At 44.4% G+C, this 26,357-nt stretch overlaps 4 protein-coding genes across 8 annotated transcripts in view; 2 read left to right on the top strand and 2 right to left on the bottom strand.

The window, feature by feature from the left end:
• Positions 1-9,812, bottom strand: part of Skd (mediator complex subunit skuld) — a 32,633-nt gene extending 22,821 nt beyond the window's left edge. For all 4 annotated transcript variants that reach the window (XM_077407617.1, XM_077407619.1, XM_077407620.1 and 1 more), the window contains exon 1: positions 9,426-9,812. In XM_077407617.1, the coding sequence (XP_077263743.1) occupies positions 9,426-9,494 (69 nt within the window). In that variant the 5' untranslated portion in view covers positions 9,495-9,812. The remainder of the gene's footprint in view (positions 1-9,425) is intronic.
• Positions 9,813-9,878: 66 nt separating this feature from the next.
• On the top strand, positions 9,879-13,574 carry Mrpl50 (mitochondrial ribosomal protein L50). The gene is made up of 5 exons (XM_077407649.1): positions 9,879-10,014; positions 10,189-10,313; positions 12,598-12,800; positions 13,114-13,233; positions 13,357-13,574. Exons 1-5 carry the CDS (start codon positions 9,940-9,942, stop codon positions 13,488-13,490), a joined length of 657 nt encoding a protein of 218 aa, XP_077263775.1. The 5' UTR covers positions 9,879-9,939; the 3' UTR covers positions 13,491-13,574.
• Positions 13,575-13,715: 141 nt separating this feature from the next.
• LOC143898277 (uncharacterized) lies at positions 13,716-17,727 on the top strand. The gene is made up of 8 exons (XM_077407636.1): positions 13,716-14,018; positions 14,155-14,310; positions 14,850-15,206; positions 15,674-15,847; positions 15,954-16,150; positions 16,540-16,711; positions 16,773-16,929; positions 17,178-17,727. Exons 1-8 carry the CDS (start codon positions 13,947-13,949, stop codon positions 17,591-17,593), a joined length of 1,701 nt encoding a protein of 566 aa, XP_077263762.1. The 5' UTR covers positions 13,716-13,946; the 3' UTR covers positions 17,594-17,727.
• Positions 17,728-18,194: 467 nt separating this feature from the next.
• The window catches only part of Gprk1 (G protein-coupled receptor kinase 1), a 24,744-nt gene continuing 16,581 nt past the window's right edge, over positions 18,195-26,357 (bottom strand). The window contains exons 3-15 of one of the 2 annotated variants that reach the window (XM_077407634.1): positions 23,376-23,449; positions 23,147-23,248; positions 22,925-22,999; positions 22,754-22,815; positions 22,611-22,662; positions 22,331-22,522; positions 21,922-22,229; positions 21,668-21,842; positions 20,806-21,183; positions 20,660-20,714; positions 20,431-20,579; positions 20,156-20,248; positions 18,195-19,327 (exon numbers count right to left, since the gene is read on the bottom strand). In XM_077407634.1, coding sequence (XP_077263760.1) covers positions 19,169-19,327; positions 20,156-20,248; positions 20,431-20,579; positions 20,660-20,714; positions 20,806-21,183; positions 21,668-21,842; positions 21,922-22,229; positions 22,331-22,522; positions 22,611-22,662; positions 22,754-22,815; positions 22,925-22,999; positions 23,147-23,248; positions 23,376-23,449 — 1,874 coding nt within the window. In that variant the 3' untranslated portion in view covers positions 18,195-19,168. The remainder of the gene's footprint in view (positions 19,328-20,155; positions 20,249-20,430; positions 20,580-20,659; positions 20,715-20,805; positions 21,184-21,667; positions 21,843-21,921; positions 22,230-22,330; positions 22,523-22,610; positions 22,663-22,753; positions 22,816-22,924; positions 23,000-23,146; positions 23,249-23,375; positions 23,450-26,357) is intronic. The other variant, XM_077407635.1, reaches the window with a different exon arrangement.

The following is a 26,357-nucleotide window of genomic DNA, read 5'->3' as shown; positions in this document are numbered from 1 at the left end:
AAAAAAATTTGGGCGTCGAAGAAATCGTGTATATATTTTCCACAAAAATATACGCACAGGCTAGTAAGCGGAGCAGCAAAAGAGATGGCGAAGCGATCGAACAAGGACAGATGTCATTTCGTTAGACAAAAACAGATATAGAAAAAACAAAATTAGAAGACATTATCGACATCGAGGAAGTTCGGCCGTCACTCCAGCAGCCCCTTCATTGAAAATGCCTTGGGCGTTACCTGCGGTGCGTCGCGTTGCATCGCGAGACAGCGCATCACCGACGATGTCGATTTGCAGCACGACCAATCGCTTTTGACCGGCGAGAACCTCCCGGCGACGAGCGAGAGAAGCGCTCTTTTATCGCGCGTGTAAACTTATCGGTTCGCGCGTAAACCTTTTTTTCTCTTCCCTTCTTTTTTATTGCCCCGTTCGACGCGCAAGGCTTTATAACGTAACTCAACTGTTCTCCCGCGCGAGAGAGAGAGAGAGAGAGAGAGAGAGAGAGAGAGAGAGAGAGAGAGAGAGAGAGAGATTCACGGAGAGGAAATTGAAAGCGAGGGCACGGCCGGTGAGTTTGCTCATCGCGTACGTGATTTTTTTTATCTTCGGGTTTAGTTGCCGTGAGTTGCCACAGAGCGCGGATATTTTAAAAACCAATGCGGAGTTGAGAAGAACCTTCTATCTCCGTAAGTTAGCTTCAAAATAATATTGGTATACAAGTTGAACGGTGAGTTGTTGCGTTTTCGCAAAGACGACGTTACGAGCGCGACAAGAACAGTGTCCCGAAGAGTAATGGCGCGATTATTAGCTACAATGAAGCGTAATTAACGGTTATGCCGATACTTGACGATACAAACAAACCGGTCGCCGAGAGAAGTAAGTAAACTTCGAACTGGCCAACTCCGAAGTAAACCGGAGTGAAGTTAAGTGGCAGATGAACTCTTCAGCCGAGAGAAAGCAGATCGTTGATGTAATAATGGGTCTCATTATATTCGCGATTATTTGGCGCTCGTTCGCTACTGTGCTTCACGTTTTCGGGGCCTTTTCGTTTTCGTTCTGGAATTTCGTAAGGTTACTCCGGATGATTCGATCTAATTCCTTTTCCGTGCCGCTTTCGAAGCTTGGGGAAAAAAGTAAATATTTTTTTTGTTATATTTTATAACAAAAAGAACAGTAGAATTGTATCAAATGCGACATAGTTCAAAGTTCAAACCTTCCCCCAGATTTCGCTGTTTCAATGCGCGCGTTTCAATAATATTTTGATATTTGCGCGGAATGTTCCAGGCCTCGATGAATATTTATTAGAAATTGCGTTTTTGTTTGAAACGCATGCGACCACACGTAACGCATATTTAATTATGTGCGATAGCGGGACTTGTTTGCAAGTTATTCACAAAATTACTACCTATTGTAAAATTATGAAAACCTCGCAACGAGCAGTCTATAACAAGCGCCGAGGTGAAGCGTTCTATAATTTACAGAGCGTCCCGTGTGAATTGTGACAAATTTCTTCTACGAAAAATTCGATTTTTTAAATTTACCTCATTAATCATTGATAAAGTTATACATCTAAAGTTTACGTTACGGCAAATATCATGGAACATTTATTAAAAGACGAGCGCGTTTGTATATCTGAACACTAAATCGCCAAAAAATCCACGGATCGAAAGAGCATTCTTAGCGTTCGAGGGACACCTTGTATATACCCTTGTTCGCTTCCTAATCGGTCACAATATCCTCGCACTCGTTCTATTTTTAAGACGCCAGGATCGAAAGAAAGAGCAAAGGATGCAGCGAAGAGAAGGAGGGGGCGAAGAAGACGCGGAGAGGCGCGGCTTCGAACCCGAGACGACGCGACTCGAAGGGTCGACCGTTGTCTCAGCGGGGGAAATCGGTCGAGGAGGCCATCAGAGGCCTCCTCATCGCGTGTCCCTCCCGTCCCTCTGCCCCTCGCGCCGTCCGGTTCGCCAAATCACGGCTGTTGGATAGTTAAAAATTCGCCAACAATTCGCCTTTGTGCCTCGGAGCACCGCGGCACCACCGGTCAATTCAATACCGGCGAACATCCCGCCGGCGCGGCGCGCCGGTACATTTTCCTCGGAAACCGTACGCACGCAGTAACGGAACCGCCGCATTTCTCGGATTCGCGCCCCTCTCGGTGAATATAGACTCGCCGTCGCTCGATATTTCTCTCGCCGTAATGCTTCTTCCGTCCCTTCCCTCCAATTATCCTTAAGACGGTTGATCACCGTCAACGGTGAAAACGGTTTGGCCTGGATCCGTTGACACGCGCGTCGACGACTTACGAACGACGCACGAACGAGCGGAACGCGATTTTGATACCAAGCGTGGATCGCTGAAAGAATGGCGAAAAGTCCGAGTAATATCACTGAACGCGCGACACAAATAAAATTGTGTACCATTACGATAAAAAAAACAGAATCCGATCGGATCTGAACGAGATTAATCGTTGACGTTTCAATAACCAAATACAATGAACAAACGTACAGCTACCGGCGAGTCAGCGTAAGGAGCCTCCTTAAAACACATCTTTATCCCTTTATCCGAGCGTATTGGGAACGAGAGAATGATTGAGCACTTCCGAATAAGGCAATGTCAATAGCAAGTCACTCACGAGTAACAGACTCGTATTCGGACACCCGGTATGAGCGAGCTGCAATCGATTGCGTTTTGCAAAATCTTATTGCAACAAGAGGCGACCAAACATTCAGAGATTGTATTTTTTATTTCGAAAAATGAAGATAAATACCCGTCTAAAATGTCCTTTGTAAATTCGTACATTTCATGTGGCGTTATTTTCACAGGATTATTCATATCGTGAGCCACGTCCTCGTGAAATTGCGCTAAATTTTCGCTGAAGTGTCGCTCCGCTTGTCTCCGGTTGTCAACAAATAGACAAACAAGTGTGTATATTTTTTTAACGGTTGCCTCCGTCAAACGGGAGGATATAAAAGGAGAACGACGTAAAAGCAAAGCGAAACTCGGACACGGTGTTTCGTGTTTCGAGGCTCTTCCATAGTTGTAACCCGCGTCCTCGCAAGAGTCAGTGCAAGGCTTTCACCTAGGCTGGGCGGGGGACCTCCGTTCGCGGCTTCCCCCTACCGCCTCTCCTCCCGCCGCGCCGGAGCACCAGTTTCAGCATAATCTAGCCGAGTGACTTCGTCGGTGCCGCGCGAGAAGCCGCCGCCGCGTGCCTGACGTACCTACGCCTGCGAGAACGCGGGGAGTCGCTATGGAACGCTACGACGTGGCCGCGTAAAGTTGCCCCAGCGGTTCCCAAACCCGCGGCGCGAATAAAGACGTATACAGGGTGGTCCGTTTTTATCGGCGATCCGCTGAGGGGAGAGCGACCCATTTAGCCGCGGAGTGCCGGGACGCGAAACGTTCTTTTACACGACGACTCGCTTTCGGAGACACGATCGGATCGACAGAAATTCGAAAATCGGTAGCTCGCGCAGCTCTCATTGACATTGTGCCGCGTCGAGCTCTCGTTTCAACGGTGGCTATATTTAAGTAGTGAAGAAATACCTTATTTAATTAAATAAACAATTTTGAAACTGTTCTTCAGTGTAGTATAAACAAAGAAAATTTAATCTACATTTTTTTCATATAAAATCGTTACTTTTCCCTCGCATTCAACAATTCAAGCAGCATCCAATGGACATTCTTCATAAAATCATCTTCCTCCGTTGAATAATTGATAAACTCAGTAATAAAACATGAATCTCTAAAATGACGTGAAATAATCTTGAAATCAGCTGTTAATAAACCTTACTGTGTCAATTCGATTAACTAATTATTAAGACTTTAACCGTTGGATAAATTACAAGGATACAAGTATAGCGAGTGGCGTCTAGTCATAAATAGTTGTAAGGTGTGAATGGATGAGTGAGGATAAGAAAAAAATGTAAACCAAGTCCCTTCTTGACTGTAAACGCTGAAGTAATAAATTAATTCTATTCTATTAAGACTTTAATAGCATTTAATAACCTTTTAAAAAAGCTTTTAATATCAAGCTCGCGTACTTCAGAATTAGGGGGCTTCCAATTATCGACAAACATTGATTTAATGATCGCGAGAGGCTAATGGACCGGCGGGCGCGGAGTGATCGCATTTACATAATCACTTCCGATTGATTCACGCGCGCGGAATACGTTTCACGCGTGCGATCTGAAATTTTCGGTGGGAATACCGCCTCGTCGCCTCGTCGCCTCGATCTCAGCGGTCTGCCACGAGACGCGATGCCCGATGAAGTAGCTGATCGATTTCACCAATGTAATTTCCACCGCGCCGCACCAAATGTGATCGCAACACACGTCGCCGCTACGACCGCTACGAGGCTGAGAAGACGAAGACGACGGATAAACCGATTCCCATATATATGCAATCTTATCCATTAAATTACGCACCTTTCAAGCTGGCGTTACACCTTTTTATTGCAAAAAGAGCGACCGCAGCTATGTCAAGGGTATCGATCGAACCCGGAGCGGGCCAAACCATGGGAAATTGTCATCTCGGTTAATCACCCGCGGATTATGGGATCGAACGTTTCGTCAATAAAAGGGCGACGTGTTTCCTCACGCGACAAATTCGCTTTTGGAAATGTCGGATTTGCAATTCAAAAAGTTATTTGTTCTTTCAATTCGTTAGCTTTTTAATAATGTTTTATCCCACATTGATGTGAATTTGTTTGAGCGCGGTTGATTATTGATACAAATATTGAAAATAAAATATCCCGTTTAAAAAGTTAAACAATTTTTGTTTCCACGAATTTCACTTTATCCGCGATGTCTCGGTTTCGCGTGCGGTTACACACGATTATTTTTCAATTAAAGTTCCCGCCCAAGTCCACTTGATCGACCACATATTGTTATATCTTCGTTGGATTGCCTCCGTTATTCTAATTAATCCGACTAGACGCGCGGTGATATTGACCCGCGATGTCTCGTCGGCGCGCGCGTGTCGCTGTACCCCGCGTAAAATTTGAGTACCACTGTGTGAGAATATTCTTACGTGCCATGCCCCACACCGTGTTCGAGTTTTATTTACCGCGAATACACGCCACCGTATAGGCACAAAAACTGCCACGAGCGATTCCTTCGCGACGTTTGACGGTATGTAAATCTCGCGTGTGTACATCATCCACCGGTGTTACACGTCGTCTTATAATTAAACTTAATCGTTACGCGTTTCGCATCGTCAGGCTTGTCTCTTTCGACAATTCTGGCGTTTACGTCAACTTTATTCCAGAAAGGACACAATAGTCTTTTGAAATGACACTCTACGGAGAAAAGAATTGCGGGCTCTTAAGTAATTAGGAGTTGACGATGCTAATAATAATGGGATTACGTATACGTATCACCGCGCACTCTCTATACGCTTACGTCATTCCTCTGTGCCGTAATGTATGCAGTTGTTTTCCGTTTACTTTAAGGCGCCGGGGAAAAAATATTTATGTCGCGTGAATAAAAGCGGAGGGAATAATCGTGACGCATCAATCCCGACACGTGGGGATCGTACATTACAATTCTTATTGAATGCTAATCGGCTCTAAACAAACTCTAAAAATTGTCGACTAATTGTGCCTCCTTTACTCGGAAACGTGGCGTCGCGACTTTATGCAAATCGATTTCTGACACTCGTATGTTAAATATTAATTAAGCGGCATATGTATATATGACTGCACGCGTTCCACGAATCATCCACGCGAATTAATTTGTGTCGAAGAAACAAAAACGTGAATTTATTATACTTTCGAGTTTCCGATTGTACAAAGATACGATTGAAAGTAAAACCTTATGACCGAAGGCACGTTTATACGCGATAGCAATAATTTGCTGATGCACAATCTATCCGTCAACGAAAGCTTCACAATGCTTCTCCTTTCTTTCATCCATATAATTATTCGAGTCATTGGTTTGTGACTGGCATCTATAATCAAATATCGTTAATTCTCATATGCACATGTTCGCACGGCATAAAGAAAATAATTGGGATGTCAATAGCCGCTGCGCTACCATTGCGATCAAACACAGCTTCGCTGGATTTTGAAATAAATTCGTCTGTGTTTATATCGCGTTTAATCCAATAAAATACACTCGCCAGCTTCGCCGACGGGCCGAATTATAGCTCGCGGCGCGGTTTTCATAAAGCTCCGAAAGCGGCCGGCTTCGTCGGAATTTCAATGAAACGGCGAGCGGCCAGTTTAAAGCGCAACTCCGAGCATCCGCATAAAACTATCGGATATCTCTGTCGGCTTTTTACATTTATACATTGTAAAAAATGTACATGTTACAGGCGCAAATTTCGCGAATGTGAAATATGCGAATGAGCGGACGTATATATATCTTTTTTTTCCCTCCCTTTCGAAAAACACGCGATCGTCGCGCGAGCTCGCTGTTGATTTCGGAGCACAACAAATATATCAACCGTTAGTAAACGATAGGGCACGTGTGTCGCGCGACAATGTCGCAAAAAGAATCGAGCAGTTTCTTTATCAGTGATTTCGCACGCTAAATGTTTTCAACAGCGATAAACGGCTCGTTTTATCGAGTCGCACTACCTGCGAAAAAATCGTCTTGCAGTTAAATTCTGCGACAATAAGCAACATATTCCAAGTTGTAACATACAAAAAGCGTGTTTTCGCGTGTTTTATAACAATTCTTCGCCCGAAACCGAATATAAAAAATTTGCTACCGTTCACAAAAAAAAAATTCTCAGTTCCGATAATTTTATAATATGCACGATTTAAGTTGACGTTATCTATTCCTCGTACGAAGTTTTATGTTCAGATAATTCATAAAATTATGTTAATATTAATCGGCGATTATATTGCGTCTGTATCGAAGGTTATCTTCATAAGTAGGGTAAGAAGAAGAAATTATTTGAGTCGGTTAAAAAAAAATCGGCTAAAAAATTAGCAAGACAAAAAGCTCCGTTCTCTCTATATAAAAATTAGTCTGATTTTTCTTTAACTGACTCAAATAGCCCCTCCTTACTCCTTACCCTATTAAATATTGGCATTAAAAAAATTCTTTGTACCGTTTCCATTTTTCATTATTTTGGCCTAGTTTTCCGACTTTTCATATATTCATATTTTGATCACTGATATCGATATATTTATTTCTATTAACGTTTTTTATTAATGTTTCTGTAATAGCTCGTATCCCAAAAAATTTTTTCTATCTTTTACAACCAACATTTCATATTTGTGTTTCATTTATCTGTACGTCCTTGAATTCATCTACTATATCGCAAATTGATATGTATTCTTTACGATATATTCCAAATTCGCACGTTTCTGGAGAAAAAAAAATGAATGTGGTCGAGATGTCCCTTAGTGAGAAAAGAAAAGTATCCGGTCATTGCGTGTACCTTCAACCTGTCATCTGCTTTGCGTCAACTACCTTTTAGGCAAGAGATATACGTGAGACTATTTTACTTTCGAAATTTGTAAAATCGCCGCGAGCGGCTCTATCGTGACATTTCCAATTCCGCCGTTTCAACGAACGCCCGAAAGGATCTCGACTTTGTCGTACCACAGCTATCGCAACGTAAAACGTATGTAAATCGTAACGCGCCGAAGGTGCGCGACGCGCTCCGAAAACAACGAAGGCGCGTCGTCCGCTCGCAGCGACGTTTAGTTATAACTCTGTGGGAACGCGAGATGCAGCAACGAGCGGCAGAAAAATGCGTCCGCCTCGCCGTTAAGCCTGTGCGTCGAGTGCGCGCGGGCGCGTGTATACGTGAGACGCACGCACGCACGCGCGCGCGCGAAATGAGCGAGCTAGAAAGAAAGAGATAGCTCGCTTGAAACAAGGGGGGAAGAGAGGCGCGAAGGGGGCCTTCTCTCGCGCAGGCAGGCAGGCAGGCAGGTAGGTAGATAGATAGATAGAACGCGTAACAACCAATCTCGCATGCGCTCCGTCGCGATTCCGCGTCTTCGCGGAAATAATCGCGGCCGCCGAAAACGCGAACACGGCGGCATATAGCGAGGTGAGGCGAGGCCTCGCCTCGACGCGCCACGCGCGGAGGAGCGAACTTTGTAAAATCGCCTGACACAGTTTTCATGCCACGGCGGCCGGCGCGACGCGACGCGACGCGACGCGCGACGTGAGACGCCGCACGTTGTTGCCTCCCTCGCGACAAGTCGCTGAAGCGAAAGGAATGTTACGCGAGAGAAAGAAAACGAGAGAGAGAGAGAGAGGGAGGAAGGGAGAAAGAGAGATCACCGCTATCCATTCTCGCGCCGTCGCCGCTGCCGCCGCCGTTTCCTTCTCCTTCTCGCGCGCTCGTGAAAAAGAGTCCGGGAAGCGGGAACGCGATTCTCTCCGCGGAATTTTCGCGGTTGGAAAAGACCCCGCTCTCGACCGATACCGAGAATCGTGTATCTCTCGCCGTGTGCGCTCGGAGGTACGAGCGCGATATTACGAGGACGAGAGAAAGAGAGAAAGAGAGCGAGAGGGAGACGGAGAGAGAGAGAGAGAGAGCGAGACTACGGGACACGGCGTGCCTGATGCCTGCTTGCTTGTGTTCTCGCCCTCTCTCCGCTCTTCTCTCGCGGTCACTTCTCCTCCCCTTCCTCGCACTTCCCACTCGTTGCTCTCGCTCTCTTTCTCGCTCGCACGCACGCACGCACGTTCGCTCGTCGAATCTCTTTTTCTCCGTCTCGTACAACGTACCGTAATACTTGGCGACTGACGTGAATCAGGCGTGACATTGGCTCGACACAACAAAACTTCAAATCTCACTAATGCACGCGTGCGTGCGTACGTACGTACGTACGTACGTAGGTACGTGCGTGCGTATTACGCACGCACGGGATCGCCGCGGAGCGACGGGCGGCGGGGAGGGGGGAAGGACTCCGGCGGTACACAACAGCAGCACGAGCGACAGCCAACGCAACGGCGATGACGATGTTGACGATGTTGACGATGTTGACGATGTTGACGTTGACATTGATGTCGACGTCAACAACGGCGAAACGGGGGTGAGACATTCGGCCGCGGCGAATATAGGTTAACGTTCGGGGCGCGACGGTGGTCATCGTATCCACACATACGCGTACATACGCACACGCTCTCTCTCTCTCTCTCTCTCTCTCGCTCATTCGTTCATTCGTTTACTCGCTCGCTCGGTCGCTCGTCCTCGCGTCTTCGCGTCGTCGCGACGGGTGACGTGCGGAGCCGCGGGATGCCGGCGGCGCGCGGCGGCGGCGACGGCGGCAGAGCGGCGGCCACCTTGGGGGGGCCCTCGCTCCCGTTCTCCAGCGATCGCCTCCGCGTTCGCCCAAGTTTCAAATCTCGCGGAAATTCGACCGTCGAATCCCGGGGGACGATCGGCAGGATCGGGAATCGGACGCGGAATCGCGAACGAGCGCGAGCGCGCTCGCGCGAACGCGAACGATCACTCACCAGGGCGAAGAAATTCGTGTGGCAGTCCTCCAGGCTGGCGCCGTTGGTTTGATGCGACGGATGCGTCATGGCTTCTCCATCGTACGCCGTACACTCATTTAGTCCAACACTCGAACGGCGGCACCGTTCGTCGATCTTTATCCCCGCGCGCACGAGGGGATTTCGCGCTACGGGCGGGCAAACACCGCGGCTTTATTCACTCGGTCCCGTACATTTAGGAGGGTTTTCACTTCTCAATGGCGACCGTAAAATGGCGGCGGGCGGCGGATAGGAAACAACAAGCGCAACTGCCGGGTGCGCCCCCTAACGCTCACTGCCGCAGTTCTAGTTGCCGTCGACGGCTACCGCCGCTGTTGCCGCTGGTGCTGCTGCTGCCGCTACCACCACCAGCACCACCTCCACCACCACCACCACCGCCGCCACAACCGCTGCTGCCGCCGCTGCTGCTGTTGCTTCTGCTTCTGCCGCTATTGACACCGCGACGGCGACGACGACGACAACGAGCGTGGAAAAGATGGCGGCGCTCATCAGGCATGGCTCGTTCGCCAGCGCGTTGAAGAGCACATCGGCTATCCTCGCCGCCGGCACGGTCAGTGAGTTACGATATAACCCGGACACCCACGCGCACCACTTCCATCACTCCCGGGCGTCGTTTCACGCGCCACTCGCGTCCCGCACGCACGCGCGCGCGCGAGAGTCACCCGCTGCTCGTGGGCGACGACGGCACGCGCGTAACTAACGAGACGTCGTTCATTTTTCGCAGGTGACCGCGACGGCCGCGGCGACGCGTCGCGATATCGCCCGGCACAAGAGCGGCCAAGGGAAGGCCACCAGGGTGGTGGTGAAGGCGCGGATCGACTCCGCCGGGGAATCGCTCGCCGCCCGCGGGTAAGCGCGCGCTGCTCGCCAGTCGCCTCCGACACGACTCCGTAACGCCTCGCGTCGCGCAGCCGTACAGCCCGTACGGTGAAATTCGCCTTACGTCGCGGCGCTGTCTGACTTAACGGTGGCCGCACCGCGGACCGCGGCCATGTTAACCGTTCCTACCACCACTCCCCCGTGCCTCGGCCAATCGCCCGGCGAAACTGACGGGTCCTCAGGGCCGTGCGCGGCGTGCGCCAAGCGTCCTCGCTTCTCCCTCCCCCCTCCTGACGCTCCGTCGGTCGCCTTGATCTCAGCGGTCTGCCACGAGACGCGATATATACCCGATGAAGTAGCTGATCGATTTCACCAAGATAAACCGATTCCCGTATATGCAATCTTGTCCACTAAAATTACACCTTTCAAGCGCTGACGCTACACCTTATTGCGAAAAGAGCGACCGCAGCTACGTCAAGGGTATCGATCGAACCCGGAGCGAGCCGAACCATGGGAAATTTTCATCTCGGTTAATCACCCGAGGATTATGGGATCGAACGTTTCGTCAATAAAGGGGGCGACGTGTTTTTTTTTCACGGGACAAATTCCCCTTTTGGAAATGTCGGATTTGCAATTCAAAAATTATTTGTTCTTAGGGTTCGCCGTTAGCTTTTAATGATGTTTTATCCCACATCGATGTGAATTCCCCTTTGTTTGAACGCGGTTAATTATTTATACAAATATTGAAAATCAAATATCCTGTTTGAGAAGCGAACGATTTTTGTTTCCACGAATTTCACTTTGTCGATGTCTCGGATTTCGCGCGCGGTATACAGACGATTATTTTTCAATTGAAGTTCCCGCCCAAAAGTCCGCTTGATCGACCACATTTGTTATCTTCGTTGGGTTGCCTTCGTTATTCTAATTAATCCGATTAGACGCGCGGTGATATTGACCCGCGATGTCTCGTCGGCGCGCGGGTCTCGCTGTCCCCCGAAAAATTGAGTGCCACTGTGTGAGTACCGCTCCTGACGCTCCGCTCCGACTTTTAAAGTTCGACCTCCGTTCCTATCTCAAAGTCGGAGCGCGACAGAAAAAAAAAAGTAAAGAAAATGATGCTCGACCGCGATTGTCGAGTCGCCTGCTGTTTACATTTCTGTTCGTGTTTTTGTCGTCAGGTTTCTTTACGTTCATATGTGTCTCTCGCGTGAGTTTTTTTTTCCTTTAAATATCAGAACCGAGCGCGAGAATCGGCGTCGAGTTTTTCAAAAGCGGAAAATGGGCGGGTAGGGCGGCAGCGGTAGGCAGAGAAGGGGGACGGGTCGGGGGAGAAAACGTCTAGATTTATTTCTACGCGAAATGTCGCAACTAGTCGTAGAGTGGAAGAAACGATATTCGGCTCGATATCGAGTTCGTCGACTACGGGAACGCGAGGAAATCAAATACAATCGCGGGAAAGACTCTCCGTTCGAATCTTTCCCTTCTCGCAATTAACGGGCAGACCCGGCAGACTAATCGACGAAAGGTGACTCTTCGGGCTAGATGCGAAACGATCGCTGACGAGAGCGATCCTCCTCGAGAGTCGACGCGCTCCATTAGGGGAGAGGCGGTCGCGATCGGCGCCGCGCGGTGCCTGCGATAAACGGGGAGAGAGAGATTGATTATTGATTATTGTTTATACGAAAGCGAGCCCGTGCCGGCGTCGTTTCGCGAGTTTTGGCGCGGGGCACCCGGACGCGCCGATCTTCACCGCCGTCCAATGAGAGGGAGAGCCACGCGCGCGGTGGCAGCACCGGACGGCGGACGGGCATCGATCTCCTCCCCGCTCCTTCCTCCGCACCCCCCTCCCAGGACCTTTGTCCTTTGTCCTTCCCTCTCGCGCGTCACGACGAATTTCATCGCGAGAGAGAGATAGGGAGAGCGATCTTTCGCGGACTGCGAAAAATTCGGCGCGAGTCCGAACGAACGTCACGATTCGCGGGTGCGGGAAATCGTCGAATTGACGAGAAGACGTTCGTAACGCAGAATATTCGTTGACACAAATAATAAAAAACTCTTCCTTCACCACCCCCCCTCCTCCCTTTTCCGTCCTACTCCTCAATGAGGGATCCCTCATTTCGAGATTCACGAGATTGTCGTTTCAACAGGTACCAAAACATCATTCGCGAAGAATAAGAAATTCGAGGAGAATTATTTTACGGCTCTAAATTACTCGACAATTGCTTTACACCGAGAAATCTCGCGTTGCCGAATTTTAAATACGATCGCGAGAAGGCGCGATCGAGTTGCGAATGTAGATATATCCTGCTTTCAGATTTCTAAGGCCGCAAAAGGCCTACGAGCCCCCGGAAGACGCGGCCGATAGGATCGAGAGAATCTGCGATAGTCAAACCATCCCCCAAAACGACGGCACGAAACTCGAGGATCCTGTCCTTCGCTTTAAACTGTTCGTCGCCTGCGAGGGGGAATTTAAGCATTCCATTCCGAACTCGCTGCTTTACACTATCGAGAGTATCGGTTAGCGTAAAAAAAAAAAAAAAAAAAAAAAATAGTTTCTCCTTATTAAGCAAGCGTCAAAGGTTCGTCGTATCTGTCAATCGTAGAAAAAAATCTCGGCAATATCGAGGCGAAATTGGCGAACTTTCCAACTTTTTTCTTTCTTATTTATTTAGAGATCCATCTTCCAATCTCCTTTTTAAACTTGACTTTTCTAATTTTTTTTTCCTATTAATACAAGGCTCGATGATGAGAATCGACGAACTTTTCGCGCCAACCTGACGCGAGGAATCGACCAATTGACAATGAATAAGTGTGAATCTCGCATGCGTAGGGGACCTGAAGCGGTTTTATTCAACACCGGTTAGCAGCACGACGCCGTACGAAGCGCTGCGCAAAGTAGATTTGCCCAAGAATTTGCACATCCAACAGGATTATCATCGATTCCATCCAGGTGAGACGTCCCGCGGAATTTATAGACTTGCCGCGCCGCTTTTACAACGGCGTACTTTTACGAACGACTTTTTAACGACGCTTAATCGGCGATAATTTTCTTCTCTCTCTCTCTCTATCTCAGATACCGACACGATGTTCAACGGCAAAACGGCGTTCCCGAGAAGCTCCACCCTCGTGACCGGTCTCAAGTACAGGAAGAAATATCCTGGACACATGCAGGAGAATCCATGGCTGGACGAGCAGATGAAGATCTAAATGGCCATTGTTGTAGCTTACGAAAACAAATTGCGAAAGTATCGTTTAAACTGTTTAAAAGACAATAAATTTGTTAAACAACCACCACTCCGCAATTTCCTTGAGGACGGACATTCTAATGTTGCGGCAACGCTATTACAATCTCCGCGATAAAACGCTCTCGCTAATTTGTATGGATATATCGACGTTCTTTTTTTTGGGGGGGAATTAAAGTTTCCAGGGAAGACGGGAAGTTCATTGTCGATGTCGCGTAAGGTATTGGTATAATACTGGAGAAGCAAAGTACGTGATCGCGTAACCACGAATGCGAGCCGTAGTTTCTCCGCGATCGACCCATCGGTCACGCGTAGCAACGTGCCGATGTGGTACCGAAAGGCAGTAACGAACGGACGTGGGGCGGCTCGTTTGCGCGCAAGGTGCTAAAGATTAACCCCGTCATCGCGAACGCGGAACGGAATGCCTGGGATGGCGAGCGCGACCGGCCTCCTGTCCGCGCGAATTCGGCCGATTCGCAGACCGAAGCCCAAGGTGAAGATAAAAGAAAAGAAGCTATATATATTAGCGAAACCGAGGCGGGCGCCACACGTGCGCTCGGCTTCATCCCTTTACGTCAGCCCCTGTTCTTATTTATTCAAAGATCACATATATATATATATATATCCAGAGCGTGGAATTATCGGGTTGTACCCAAGCGGCACCGTTCGCCCTTCGACCGTTCGCCGGCCTCTTTAATCCTTATCCTTACGGCTGCTCGGTGCTGTGCAACCATCCGGCGGATTGCGAGGCGAAGGAGGTGGTTCGTCGCGCTAAGGACACATGGGTAAAAAAGTTTCATCCGCCGTACATAGAAAAGACGGATATGACGCTGTACAAGATATATGTCAAGTTACGTAAACAAGAATAAAATATGTTTATTGTACCAGGACACGTAATGTTTAATTAATTAGAGAAATTGCCATTTTTAAAATTGCTATACGAATTCACAGAATGTTATTGTTATAGGCTACCAGCCTAACAATAGATTCAAACCTTAAATGGCAATTTCTCTAACTAATTGTAAAAAATTCATTGTTTTTATACACTTGAAAATTTAAATGTGTAAACACATTTCATTCCTATTCGAGTAATTTTATACATATTTCTTTTACACCGAATAAAGTCCCACTAGAGTAATACGAGACTCCAATGTCTCATCCACTTTGTACCTTAATGCAGAGTAATAGAGCTCTAATGTAAACAACCGTTTTACGAAGGCTATAGGGGGAAAAAAACTGGAAAAATTGTTATCATCTCTCTCACAAATTTCGGCGTGTCGCCCAGCGACACTCGCGCATTTTTTCACGATACATTTTTCATTAGGCGACCGAGGGAAAAGCTCTTTTACTGCCGGAGGAGATGGAGATGATACGGACGAGCCTGCTGGCAGTGGGCGCAGGCGGAGGCGGAGGCGAGGCCACGGCTGGAAATGTCGGAGGTGGCGGCGGCGACGGCGATGGTTACAATGCCGAGATGACCGCTTCGGCGGTGCCCGAGGAACTCTTCCGGAAATACACGGAAACCGATTCGCGACCTTTGACCCCGGCGCCCACGCTCGCCAGCGGCCCAACGGCGTTAACTGGCCGCCCGGCCCAGGAGGATTTGCCGGTGACCTGCAATCCGCGCGAGCGCACCACCCTGGTCCTGGATCTCCGAACGAGCTCGCAGAATCAGCAGGTGGTCGGTGTCAGATACAGAATCTCTGCCCCGATTTATCGCCGCTGGTGGTACCTTTTTTTTCCGGCCTTTGCCGTAGACAGATCGGCTTACTGCGCGCTCTAAATTTCCTCGTCAAAGAGCAAACGATAAAGCGACCTAAAAATAATAATTGTTATAGTTAAAATAATATAGAAATCCACTACAAGCACACTAATAAAAATAGGCATACAAAAGAGAATAGTTATAAATTATCGTGATATGAAAATATAACGAAATCTAAACGAAATACTAGATGTAGGATATAACAAAATTAACGAACTAATTTATGTAATAGCACACCCATTCCATGAGTAGATCCTGTAATCCTGAAGGAATGCTTAAACGTTTCTACATGTTGGAGCGGCGATCAAGCTATAGAAGCGACTCTTTGTTTGTCTTTATTTGAGTTCGTTCGCGAAGGTGTTATTGGCCGTTTGTCCGGGTTTTAGGAAAATGAGACTTTCAGCTGGCACGCTCTCACACTGGAACTGCCGCCTACGCCTCGGAAAAGCGAGATATTTGTCTGCAAACCGATCTCGCGGCCACAACAATCGTTAGCGGCACCCGTGCCAGTGCTGCCTCCTCCGTCACCTCCCTCGCCTATCGCTGAAAAATGCGAAACGGTAAGTCTATTTCTTTCCTTAGATGAGACAGATACATGGCGCCTTTTTCTCGTTGGACATTTTCTGTCACTTGAAAAATGATATTACCGTCGCTTATCGGTGAAAGAGCTCGTCTCGAAACGCGGAGGAAGAGGCCGACAGCGAGCAGCAACCGGCAATTACACGAAGACGGGGAAAGCGATTGCGTAAAAGAAAGTGTAGGAGGGATTCTTCGACTTACGGCCAACAAACGGAAGTTCGCGATCCGCTCGAGCCCACGGTGACGCAGGTCTCGCAGGTCGGGGATGGATCGCGGCGATCGTCGTCAGTATCCGCAAAAAAAAAAATACGCATCTACATGCCTTAATCCTATGTTTATTTATACCCCAGATAGCCAAGCGTGATAGAGCATATTGATTGAGCAAACTAATTGCGTCAACTGATTGCATGTATAAGTATTTGTAACGTGTTCTATTTCGATGTCAGAAAATTTACAGAAAATATATGAAAACACATGCAATGCATTAGTTTGCTCAATATGCTCTATCACGCTTGGCTATCTGGGTAATGCTGTCTCACCTTGTCCCGAGTTTGTCAAAATTAGTTGGATTAATTTGTTGGCAACATGGCAGCAAACTCACAGCATTTGACTACCTGGGAAGTGTTGATTGAGCATTTAAAAAAAGAATGATCTCTTTAATGAACCGTAACAGGCTTCACGTAAACACCGGCGAGGTCGATGGCTCCTCGACGTCTCCCAAGAGAACGTCTCCCGCGCAGACAACGAGTCACACGATGCCTCCGAGTTTCCTTGCGCCAGACGTCTTGAAGCACTTGTGCAGAGAGCTAGATCGTGACAAGGTGGAGACGGAATTCTCAACCAAGGTAAACAGATAGATCTAAATTCAGCCAGTAAACATTTTGTCTATAAATCAATTCGTTTTAGAGACGGATCGCACTAGAGGAAGCGTTGCGGGTGAAAGGTGATACGTACTCGCGCGGATCTCGTCAAACCAGTGCCGGTCCATCGGTGGAAAACGCTCCCCGGATATTCTCCCGTCAAACGGCGCGATTTGAACTGCTCGACAGTCAGAGTCTTCGTGGTATGTTTATATCTATTATTATTATTATTTTGTATGATATATACAAATGTGTATCGATATTTCAAAATGTGATTCTATTAAAACAAGCAAAAGATATTAGACAAGACGTTCCTGCAAGCTATTATTTTTTTAAACTTTTGTATTTTATAACTTATGATACATTATATATATATATATATATGCCGTATATTTTTTACCTATTTTATCTCATCGATTGGAATTCATTCATGACGATGTAATCGTTACAGGATTAACGTCGCTTCAGTATCTCAGCAAGCATGCGTACATCACGTCGGGAAGAAAGCTGATATTCGGTCGAATATTTAATAAGTTTAACGAAGAGGCGTTGCACAGCGCGCGACGCATTTCACCGAGCGACGTCGAAGAGGCTCTTCGGGAAGTGGTCGGCAAGGCATTAACGGACGAACAACGATCTTATATGAAGTCTGTGATAGGAGACGTAACGCAACCACTGGGATTTAGGGAGTGGTGCGGATTGTGCGCCGCTGTCGAAAGGCTGCTGTGTCCTCTGCCGTCGAGGGAGAGCGATCCGCCAACGTGGCTCGAAAGAACGGACTTCGAAGCTCTGGAACGAAGACTCAAGTCAGCCGGATCGGTGGATTCCACGTTGACGTTATTGTTGAAGGAGATTCGTGATAGATAAAATATAGCGTTTCTTATTATACATACTCTCTTTTTTTTTATCACAGTGATCGCTAGTTATAATGTTCGTATCGTGTAAGTCTTACGATGAATTTAATACGTTATAATCATATGATGTAAGCCTAGAAAATAAAACTTTTTCACGGTTCTACAAACGATCCCTATATATATGTATATTCTTGACGAAAAGTGCGCAGCGGATATTAAATAGTTTGGTACTTGAAGCCAACACGCGTACATAAATTATGAGTATTAATTCGTTTGTAAATCACGAATGAAAAACTGTTACAGGATATTTACTACCATTTGATCAATAAACGTGATTATTGAAATAAAATCTATACCTTTCATAAATGTACCAAATTCCGATTGTTACGGTATAAAAAATGGACCATGGACCAATTCATTCGTGACATTGATATGTAATTCTTTTCTCGTACAACTGTTAAATCGAACATTTCTTAATTTCGCACATCAATCACGATTACGTAAAGATTTACGATCTGTTTAAAACATGATGTAATGGAGATCACAAATACTTACTGGACTTTAGCGTTGCTCTACTGATACATGATGCAGGACGAAAGAAAGCTCTTCTCATCTACGTTCATCGCATATTTTATTGCCAGAGCGGACTCGCGTATATCCACTCGAGCGTACATATGTTGCATGCATTCGGTATTCGATTCATTTTTGGTTAATATACAAACGAGTTTTCTCTTTTTTTTCTCTCTCATTCTTTCGCACTTAACAACACAATAAATAATGAGTCACTTTTGTTTCATCATAAGGATAATATAAAACTGGTCTCTCTCTCTCTCTCTCTCTGCATTAGTAAATAAATTAAGTAAACGAGCGGTACGACAAAACGCGTAAAAAGTAATAAGAGTACGGGATCGCGTAGAGAGTACTAGGTCATAATAATACACTACCGGATGTATGTTTTGTGTTTTCCGTGTGTTATCCGTTAATTTTTGTTCGTCGCTCGGTCGGTCGCTAGTCGCTATGTCACATGTTGCACATACAACTAATGTACAAATATAACGAGATGCCTACGCGCCCGCACCAGTGACCAGAAGGAGCCGCGATTACTTGCGTGTACATATGGTTTTTTTTGGTGTACGTGTATATATGTATGTAAATATGTGTATGTATTTATGGGCGCGCGCGCGCGCGCGCGCATAATCCTCATGGCCCTGGGAGAACGTACGCACGATACGACACTACTTGGCTAAGAGTCTCTATAATACACAGCGTAGCGCTATCCGCCGTATAACGAAATTTTCTTTGGGACGTTTCGTTTGATCGAGGTGTGCCAAAAGAAGGATTTGTTCACTTTTTTTTAACACTGTAGCGTTAAAGTCCAGAATAAGCCTTCGGAAGGAAGAGGCACTACCTGCGTTGCCATTCTGTGAAACGTTCCTCGCGCTCTCTTCTTAAATCCTTTTTTTTTCTCCTATCCATCGCTGCTCTCCCCATCATCCGTTTAGTATAAAAAAAGTTGTTGCTGCTGTCGCTGCTGCGGGGCAGTGGGACTGGAGTATGACGGTGCGACGTCGCACATGACGACAATGGGCTAGTTGCCGTTCGTGGACCGCTGCGTCGCCGGGATCACTGCGTCCCGTTCAGTCCCGTAGATCTTGCCTGCTTTTCTCGCCATATTTCCGAGCATCTCCATTGAGCATTTGTGTGCCGATCTTAACGAAAGCGCCCACTCTTTCAAGCTTATCTCATCCTACGGCAAGTCAATTATCATTATTAGTAGCGTTTAAAACTTACGAGTGTTCTAATTGTTCAATGATCGTGTTATTCAAATTTTCTGCTTGAGAATCTTAAATCTAAACCGAATAAGTAACATTTGCTTCGCCAGTGAGAATAATAAATACAATTAAGCATTGTTATTGACTGTAACTGGCAATGATTATAATCGTAGCAGCGATTATACTCGTCGTGACGAATCGTCACCCCATTTCGACCAACGATTCTTGGTCATTTTTAAATTGATGTAATTTTAGATGCTTATAATATAAGCGTCTTGATTAAATAATAAAATTATAAAATTTTATTATTATTATTATTATATAAGCGTCTTGATTAAATAATAAAATAATAAAATTTTATTATTATTATTATTATATAAGCGTCTTGATTAAATAATAAAATAATAAGATTTTATTATTTAATCAAGACGCTTATATTATAAGCATCTAAAATTACATCAATTTAAAAATGACCAAGAATCGTTGGTCGAAATGGGGTGACGATTCGTCACGACGAGTATAATCGCTGCTACGATTATAATCATTGTCAGTTACAGTCAATAACAATGCTTAATTGTATTTAATCTTAAATCTCTTCCATTTCGAGACTCATTAATAGGCACTAGCCCTCATTAATAGTTTTCATTAATGTACGAACTATCCAACATTGAAACTTGAAAGTTTCCACCTTGAACTATTTGAACAGTTAGATCATAAACAGTTAATGTCACTTGTCTGAATTCTAATTGTTGCATTTTATCGCAAAGTATATCATCAATAGAGACACTGAAAGATTCACTTACGGCATTTGTAAGTACGATTTTCGCGTCCCTCGTACGCATTATAATGCACTGTTCCCCTTTTACGAGCTGTAAGTCCGCTCCTACTTCCTCAACCTGAAAATGTTTCACATTGCATAATGTAAGTTACCCTTTTTCTCGAACGAGGTGAAATGTGAAACGTATCATATAACACATTAAGTAACAGGATCACTATATATTTTGAAAAGATCACGATTTAACTTTTTGACCTTTTTTAATATACTCTGTCATCCTTGGTACATGATGTATGTACTTACTTGATCGAGAAACACGAGCTCAGGCTTAGTCGCTGATTCAGGATGTAACTCTAACCGATTCGGATATAGTTTCGCGTAGCGCGTCTGCCATGCGCTCGCGAATGGACCTCCTAATTTCTTTATATAACCGTGTAATATACAGTCCGAACCTGCAAGTGTAAATGACCGATGCTGATTACAATTCCATTCGGATTCTAGAGTATTCATGCGATACGTATGACACACTTACCTTTCTCATCTGTATCGAACCGCTGTTTTTGTTTCGCCTTCTTTTTATTTTCCAACTACGAGGACGAAAACAAAGTGAAATCTTTATGTTAGTAAAGAGTCGATAATCAAGTTATTATGGGCAATAAGATGAAATATTTATCTTACCTTGTCTGCTTCGTTATTGATTGTCTCGAACACAGTCTCGGCCACTTCAGTCTGCCATCTTTCGGAGATGACTAGAGGAAAGTTTTTGTACAGGTCTTGATCCGCCTCCGTCAGCTTGATTCCTTTCGTGTCTTCCTCGTCGAAGGATCCGATGTCGAAGGCGTCCGCGGCGTTGACCTCACCGCGCGGCGGTATTAACGGCGGCGTGTACTTTAGCAAGTACACCTGCTGCCAATCGATACCACTGAAAAACGGGTGCGCCTTTAGCTCATCCGCGCCGTTGCCACAACAGCCGAGTCTGTTGCTGATGTCCCGTTGTAGCAAACCTTCCAACAGCGACTGCAAATCCCGCGAGAATGTCTCCGGTATTCCGACGTTCTGCGATTGATTAAAAAAATCAAGTTGAGAATCGTCGTGTGTCTAAGTTTCTCGAGAGATATCTGTGAAATCGCTTGGAATCTTCCGATCGCCCACTGCGATCCACATCAGATTATGATATCAGAAGCAAAAAGACTACATTTCTTTTTTCTACACTGTATACAAAAATAAATTAGTTTTTAATAATTCTTCTATTAGTAAATAGAAAAATAATCAAAATGCAATGTACACCTTGTTTTTTTCAGAAGTAAAAGAAATCCTTTAAATAATTTAACAGCTATCGATTAACTCACTAAAAAGTTTGATATTTTTTTCGCAGATCTATTATATCAACACAAGTGGCAGCATATATACAAAGATGTAATTTATTTCGACATACATAAAAGATTCATGTAAATTTTTGACTTTTGACACACTTATCGTCACAAACAAATATGATCGCAGCGACTGGGAAATTTCCAGCGAGAATTTCTTAACAACGCACCATGGTTAGCGTCATACGATCTATTTCGTGTTTGTCCTTGGTATTTTGTTGCCTGAACGGACTGCGTCCTATCAAGAGCTTGTACAGCACGCAACCGAAGGAAAACCAATCCGCACTCGAATCGTACGGGGTGTTCTTCGAGAGTACCTCCGGCGCCATGTATCCGTGAGTGCCGCTATTACAGAATAACAAGTTCAGATATCGTTGCGTTACAGATTGAAAAGTTCGATCGGACTTGGGCTACATGTACGTACACACTCGCGTGCGGCTTCTTCTTTGAGAAATCACATGCCAATCCCAGATCCGATATCCTGACGTGTCCGTGCTCGTCCAGCAGTATGTTCGCGGGCTTCAGATCACGGTAGACGATGTATCTGCGGTGCATGTGCTCGAGGCCGAGGATCATTTCCGCGGCGTAGAACTTCACTTCCGGCTCGTTGAAGACTCCGTGTTGGTTTAGGTGGTAATGCAGATCGCCGCCGTTCATCAGATCCAATATAAAGCACAGCTTGTCGGCGGTGTGAAACGCATACGTCATGCACACTATGAATGGGCAGTCCACCTGTGATGACAACGCGCTTTATCATGTCACGTCGTATCATGATTAAACGCGAGGGCATCATTTTTTACAACAGGAGAGAAAAAAAAAAACAAGTTCCTTACCCCGGTACTGACTAGCGAGAGCATTATCCTCTCGTTGAGAGCTAACGTTTCACCCTGCTTCATTTTAATGCGCTTTTTATCCAGGCATTTCATGGCATACATCTTGCCCGTGTCCGCTTTCCGGCATCCGTACACCTCGCCGAAGCCGCCCCTACCTATTATTCGATGCACGCTGAAGTCGTTCATCGTCAGCTGCAATTTCCGTTATAAAACGTGCGATAATTTAATCTCGAAAATTCCGTCCTTGAAAAAAGACGAGAAAAACGGGACAAATCTTTACCTGGATGTTCAACTCCAAGTTTTTCCACTGGCAGAAACGGGTGTACTTATCGCTAGAAACATACACAATTTTCTTTTAATCGCAAGTTATACGTCACGCACAGGTTCATTTTTATTCGCGAGAGCTCAGGATGTTATTTGTACCTTTCCAGAAATTTCTGAAACGGCTCCCCTCGCAGATGGTTAAATATTTCCTCGATGTACGGCTACAAACAAAACAAAACAAAAAAAACATAGAAAAAGTTTCGTAAGTCACGAACAATATCGATCACGTACGCGCAATCGCGCGGATAAGGTCACGAAACAATGACCTACCTCGAACAAGTTAACTGGGACTTCATTTTTCATGAGATATTTATGCACGTGAGATACCGCCTCTTGCGAGTATTCCTGAAAAAAGACAGAGACGCGTCGTGTGCATTAAAAAGTCACATACACCAAGAGAGGGGGAGAGAAAATTCTCCTACAATTATTATATATTATATATTACAGGAGGAAACGCGTAATTCGCGGTGCCGCGTCGATATATACACTCACGTGAGAATGCGCCAATAGCTCTTTCATAATATAATTGTCGTAGATCTCCCGGGCGAGTTTTCTCCTCTCCTCCGGGCACTCGAGCTTCTCGTACGCCTTGATCTACAATGCACAAACACGAAATTTCTTTATGCAGTCGGGGTGCCAGCGGGTGTGTGGTATATGCGACGCTACTGAAAACTTAACTATATATAATATATATAGTGTGTGCGGACTAAAAAACACGAACCTCTTCGTAAAACCTAAGTTGCGGAATCGGTTCCTCCGCTACAGTCTCGCAGAAGTCTTTGAATAAAAGGTAACCTGGAAGTACATGTGGAGTTTGCTTGACATCGGCGAACTTTCAGTATAAATTGTCACAGCTCTCGCTAACATTTAACGTCGTTTCTCTACTCTCGCGAAAAAAAAGAGATAAATAATAACGATAACTGGCGACCGAAAGACGAATCATCCGTGTTAAATTGGCGCGGTCCCGCCAAAGGGACCAGGTGTTTTTTTTTTCCAGGTCATCTCAGGCCGGGGCGATCAAATCGCGTTCTACGATTCAGGATTGAATGTACATTATTCAATTCTATCGATTAATTTGAGAGATAACAAATTTAATCGCTGCTCGATTTAATATCGTGTTAAAATAGCGCTTTACGAACAAGGGAACACTTAATTAGCGATTCATAAACGAGAATGTCGATTACCTCGGAGAATGGTTTTCGGTGAAATTTTTTGCATGGACGAATATTTACGCTCGCGTTGCGCCGCGTTACATTGAAAATCTCCGAAATTCACGGTGCGAAACAAGTTGCGAGAAATTAATTAGTACGGTGGCCGCGGCTATGTTTATCTATATGCACTGTTAAATTCATAAAGATAAATTAAACTCACTTTTTAGTAATTTTTAACTATTCCATAGGTCGCCACTGATCCTATACTCAATATGTAGTTAATTTAACTAAAACAATGTTAATTTGACTAAACCAGTGGAGTTAAAATAATCTTATTTTATTTCAAACTGATAAATTTCGACGCACATGGTAGTTAAAAATAACAAAATAAATCTAACTCATGGTATTGGTTTAAATTTCATCTTTTAACCTATAACGGTGTATCAAACAATAAAATAAAGGTTACGGGTCAATAACGAGATTGTTAAAAGATTGTTAAAATTCAAAAAGGTATATTGTTACAAACAATTGTTAAAATGGGACGTTTCGGGAACACCTTCCTCAGCCAAATTTAATAGAATTAATAACATTATATATATACACGAATAGTCAGGAATCATACATTTCTACATCTAATAAGTACAGTAAGAATATGTCATAAAATCGTAATCGCTGTACAAGCACGATCTTTAATTGAAAGTTGAATCATAGAATTGTTGAACGAAAAAAACCGGAATCGCTGCACATTTTTAAAAATCTTAATTGAAAGTCGAGATTTATTCCTCAGTCGGCAGTGGGAACGAATCGAGTCAGTTAGCGATGTTATCACGTCACAATTAAGAGTCAATAGTTAAAATAGAATGTGTATATAAACTGTAAAAACTATAAATTAAAAACTTGTAAGAGCGAGTAAATGTAAGAATTTGTTACGATTATACGTACTGAGACTAAATGTAGGATCAAGCTATAGAAATGTATCCCAAGCAACCGTACTGTATCAAATCTTGTGTGTGACTGAGCATTATCGCTCTACAGGAATCGATTGCCAACAAAGGATGTAAATAGACAAATAATTAAATCCCTATGAATTGTTACTAAGTTCGTTTAAAATATATTAAAATAAGAACCATCAAGTAATTTCGTATCCTTATTGGAATTAATACCATTTTTTTGTTCTTTTATGTGTATCATCTCTGAGATGAGTCGCTTATAATAATTCGTTTCGAAATCTAAAATCTCCGGATTGTTCCAATTAAAAGTATGATTCAAATTTAGCATATGTTCCGTGATAACTGAATGTCTTAAGTCTTAATGGATCCAATTTATAATTGTTTTTGTGTTCATTAATTCTTGTTTTCAGTTGTCGTTTTGTTTGCCCTACATAAGAGGCATCGCAATCATTACATTTAATTTTATAAATTACGTTATTATTCGACCACAATGCATTGACGTCTTTATGTGTTTTAATAAATTTGTCCAATTTGTTAAGGATTCCATATACCCTATTATATGTTCTTTTTTATCAAAAAGGTGAGCTGCTTTTTCCGAAATATTGTTAATGAACGGAATTTTAATTAAAACAATCCGGAGATTTTAGATTTCGAAACGAATTATTATAAGTGACTCATCTCAAAGATGATACACATAAAGGAACAAAAAAAAATGGTATCAATTTCAATAAGGATACGGAATTACTTAATGGTTCTTATTTAAATATTTTAAACAAACTTAGTAACAATTCATAGGGATGTAATTATTTGTCTATTTACATCCTTTGTTGGCAATCGATGTAGAGCGATAATGCTCAGTCACACACAAGATTTGATATATACAGTGCGGTTGCTTGGGATACATTTCTATAGCTTGATCCTACATTTAGTCTCAGTACGTATAATCGTAACAAATTCTTACACTTACTCGCTCTTACAAGTTTTTAATTTACAGTTTTTACAGTTTATATACACATTCTATTTTAATTTTAATTATTGACTCTTGATTGTGACGTGATAACATCGCTGACTGACTCGATGATTCGATCCCACTGCCGACTGAGGAATAAATCATGGATCCTATTATTCGACTTTCAATTAAGGTTTTTAAAAATGTGCAGCGATTCCGGTTTCTTTCGTTCAACAATTCTATGACTCAACTTTCAATTAAGGACCGTACTTGTACAGCGATTACGACTTTATGACATTCTTACTGTACTTATTGGATGTAGAAATGTATGATTCCTGACTATTCGTATACATATAATGTTATCAATTCTATTAAATTTGGCTGAGAAAGGCACGGTGTTGCCGAAATTTCCCATTTTAACAATTGTTTGTAATAATATACCTTTTTGAATTTTAACAATCTCTTGCTCGTTATTGACCGGTAACCTTTATTTTATTGTTTGATACATACGAGCCTGACCTTTATTTATATTTAAACAGTGTATAAATATTATGAATAATATACGCATGCATTTTGTATGATTGCGTTAATTGGAGAGATAGAAAAAGAGGGAGAGAGAAAGAGAGAGCGAGAGACAATATGCCGATATCTGA

This window comes from Temnothorax americanus, unplaced genomic scaffold, assembly GCF_048541705.1.
Source record: "Temnothorax americanus isolate GAGA-0224 unplaced genomic scaffold, ASM4854170v1 Scaffold23, whole genome shotgun sequence".
In the NCBI taxonomy this organism is placed as follows: Eukaryota; Metazoa; Arthropoda; class Insecta; order Hymenoptera; family Formicidae; genus Temnothorax; species Temnothorax americanus.
Note: the sequence above shows the minus strand (reverse complement) of the source record. Positions and strands in the feature narration are given on the sequence as shown.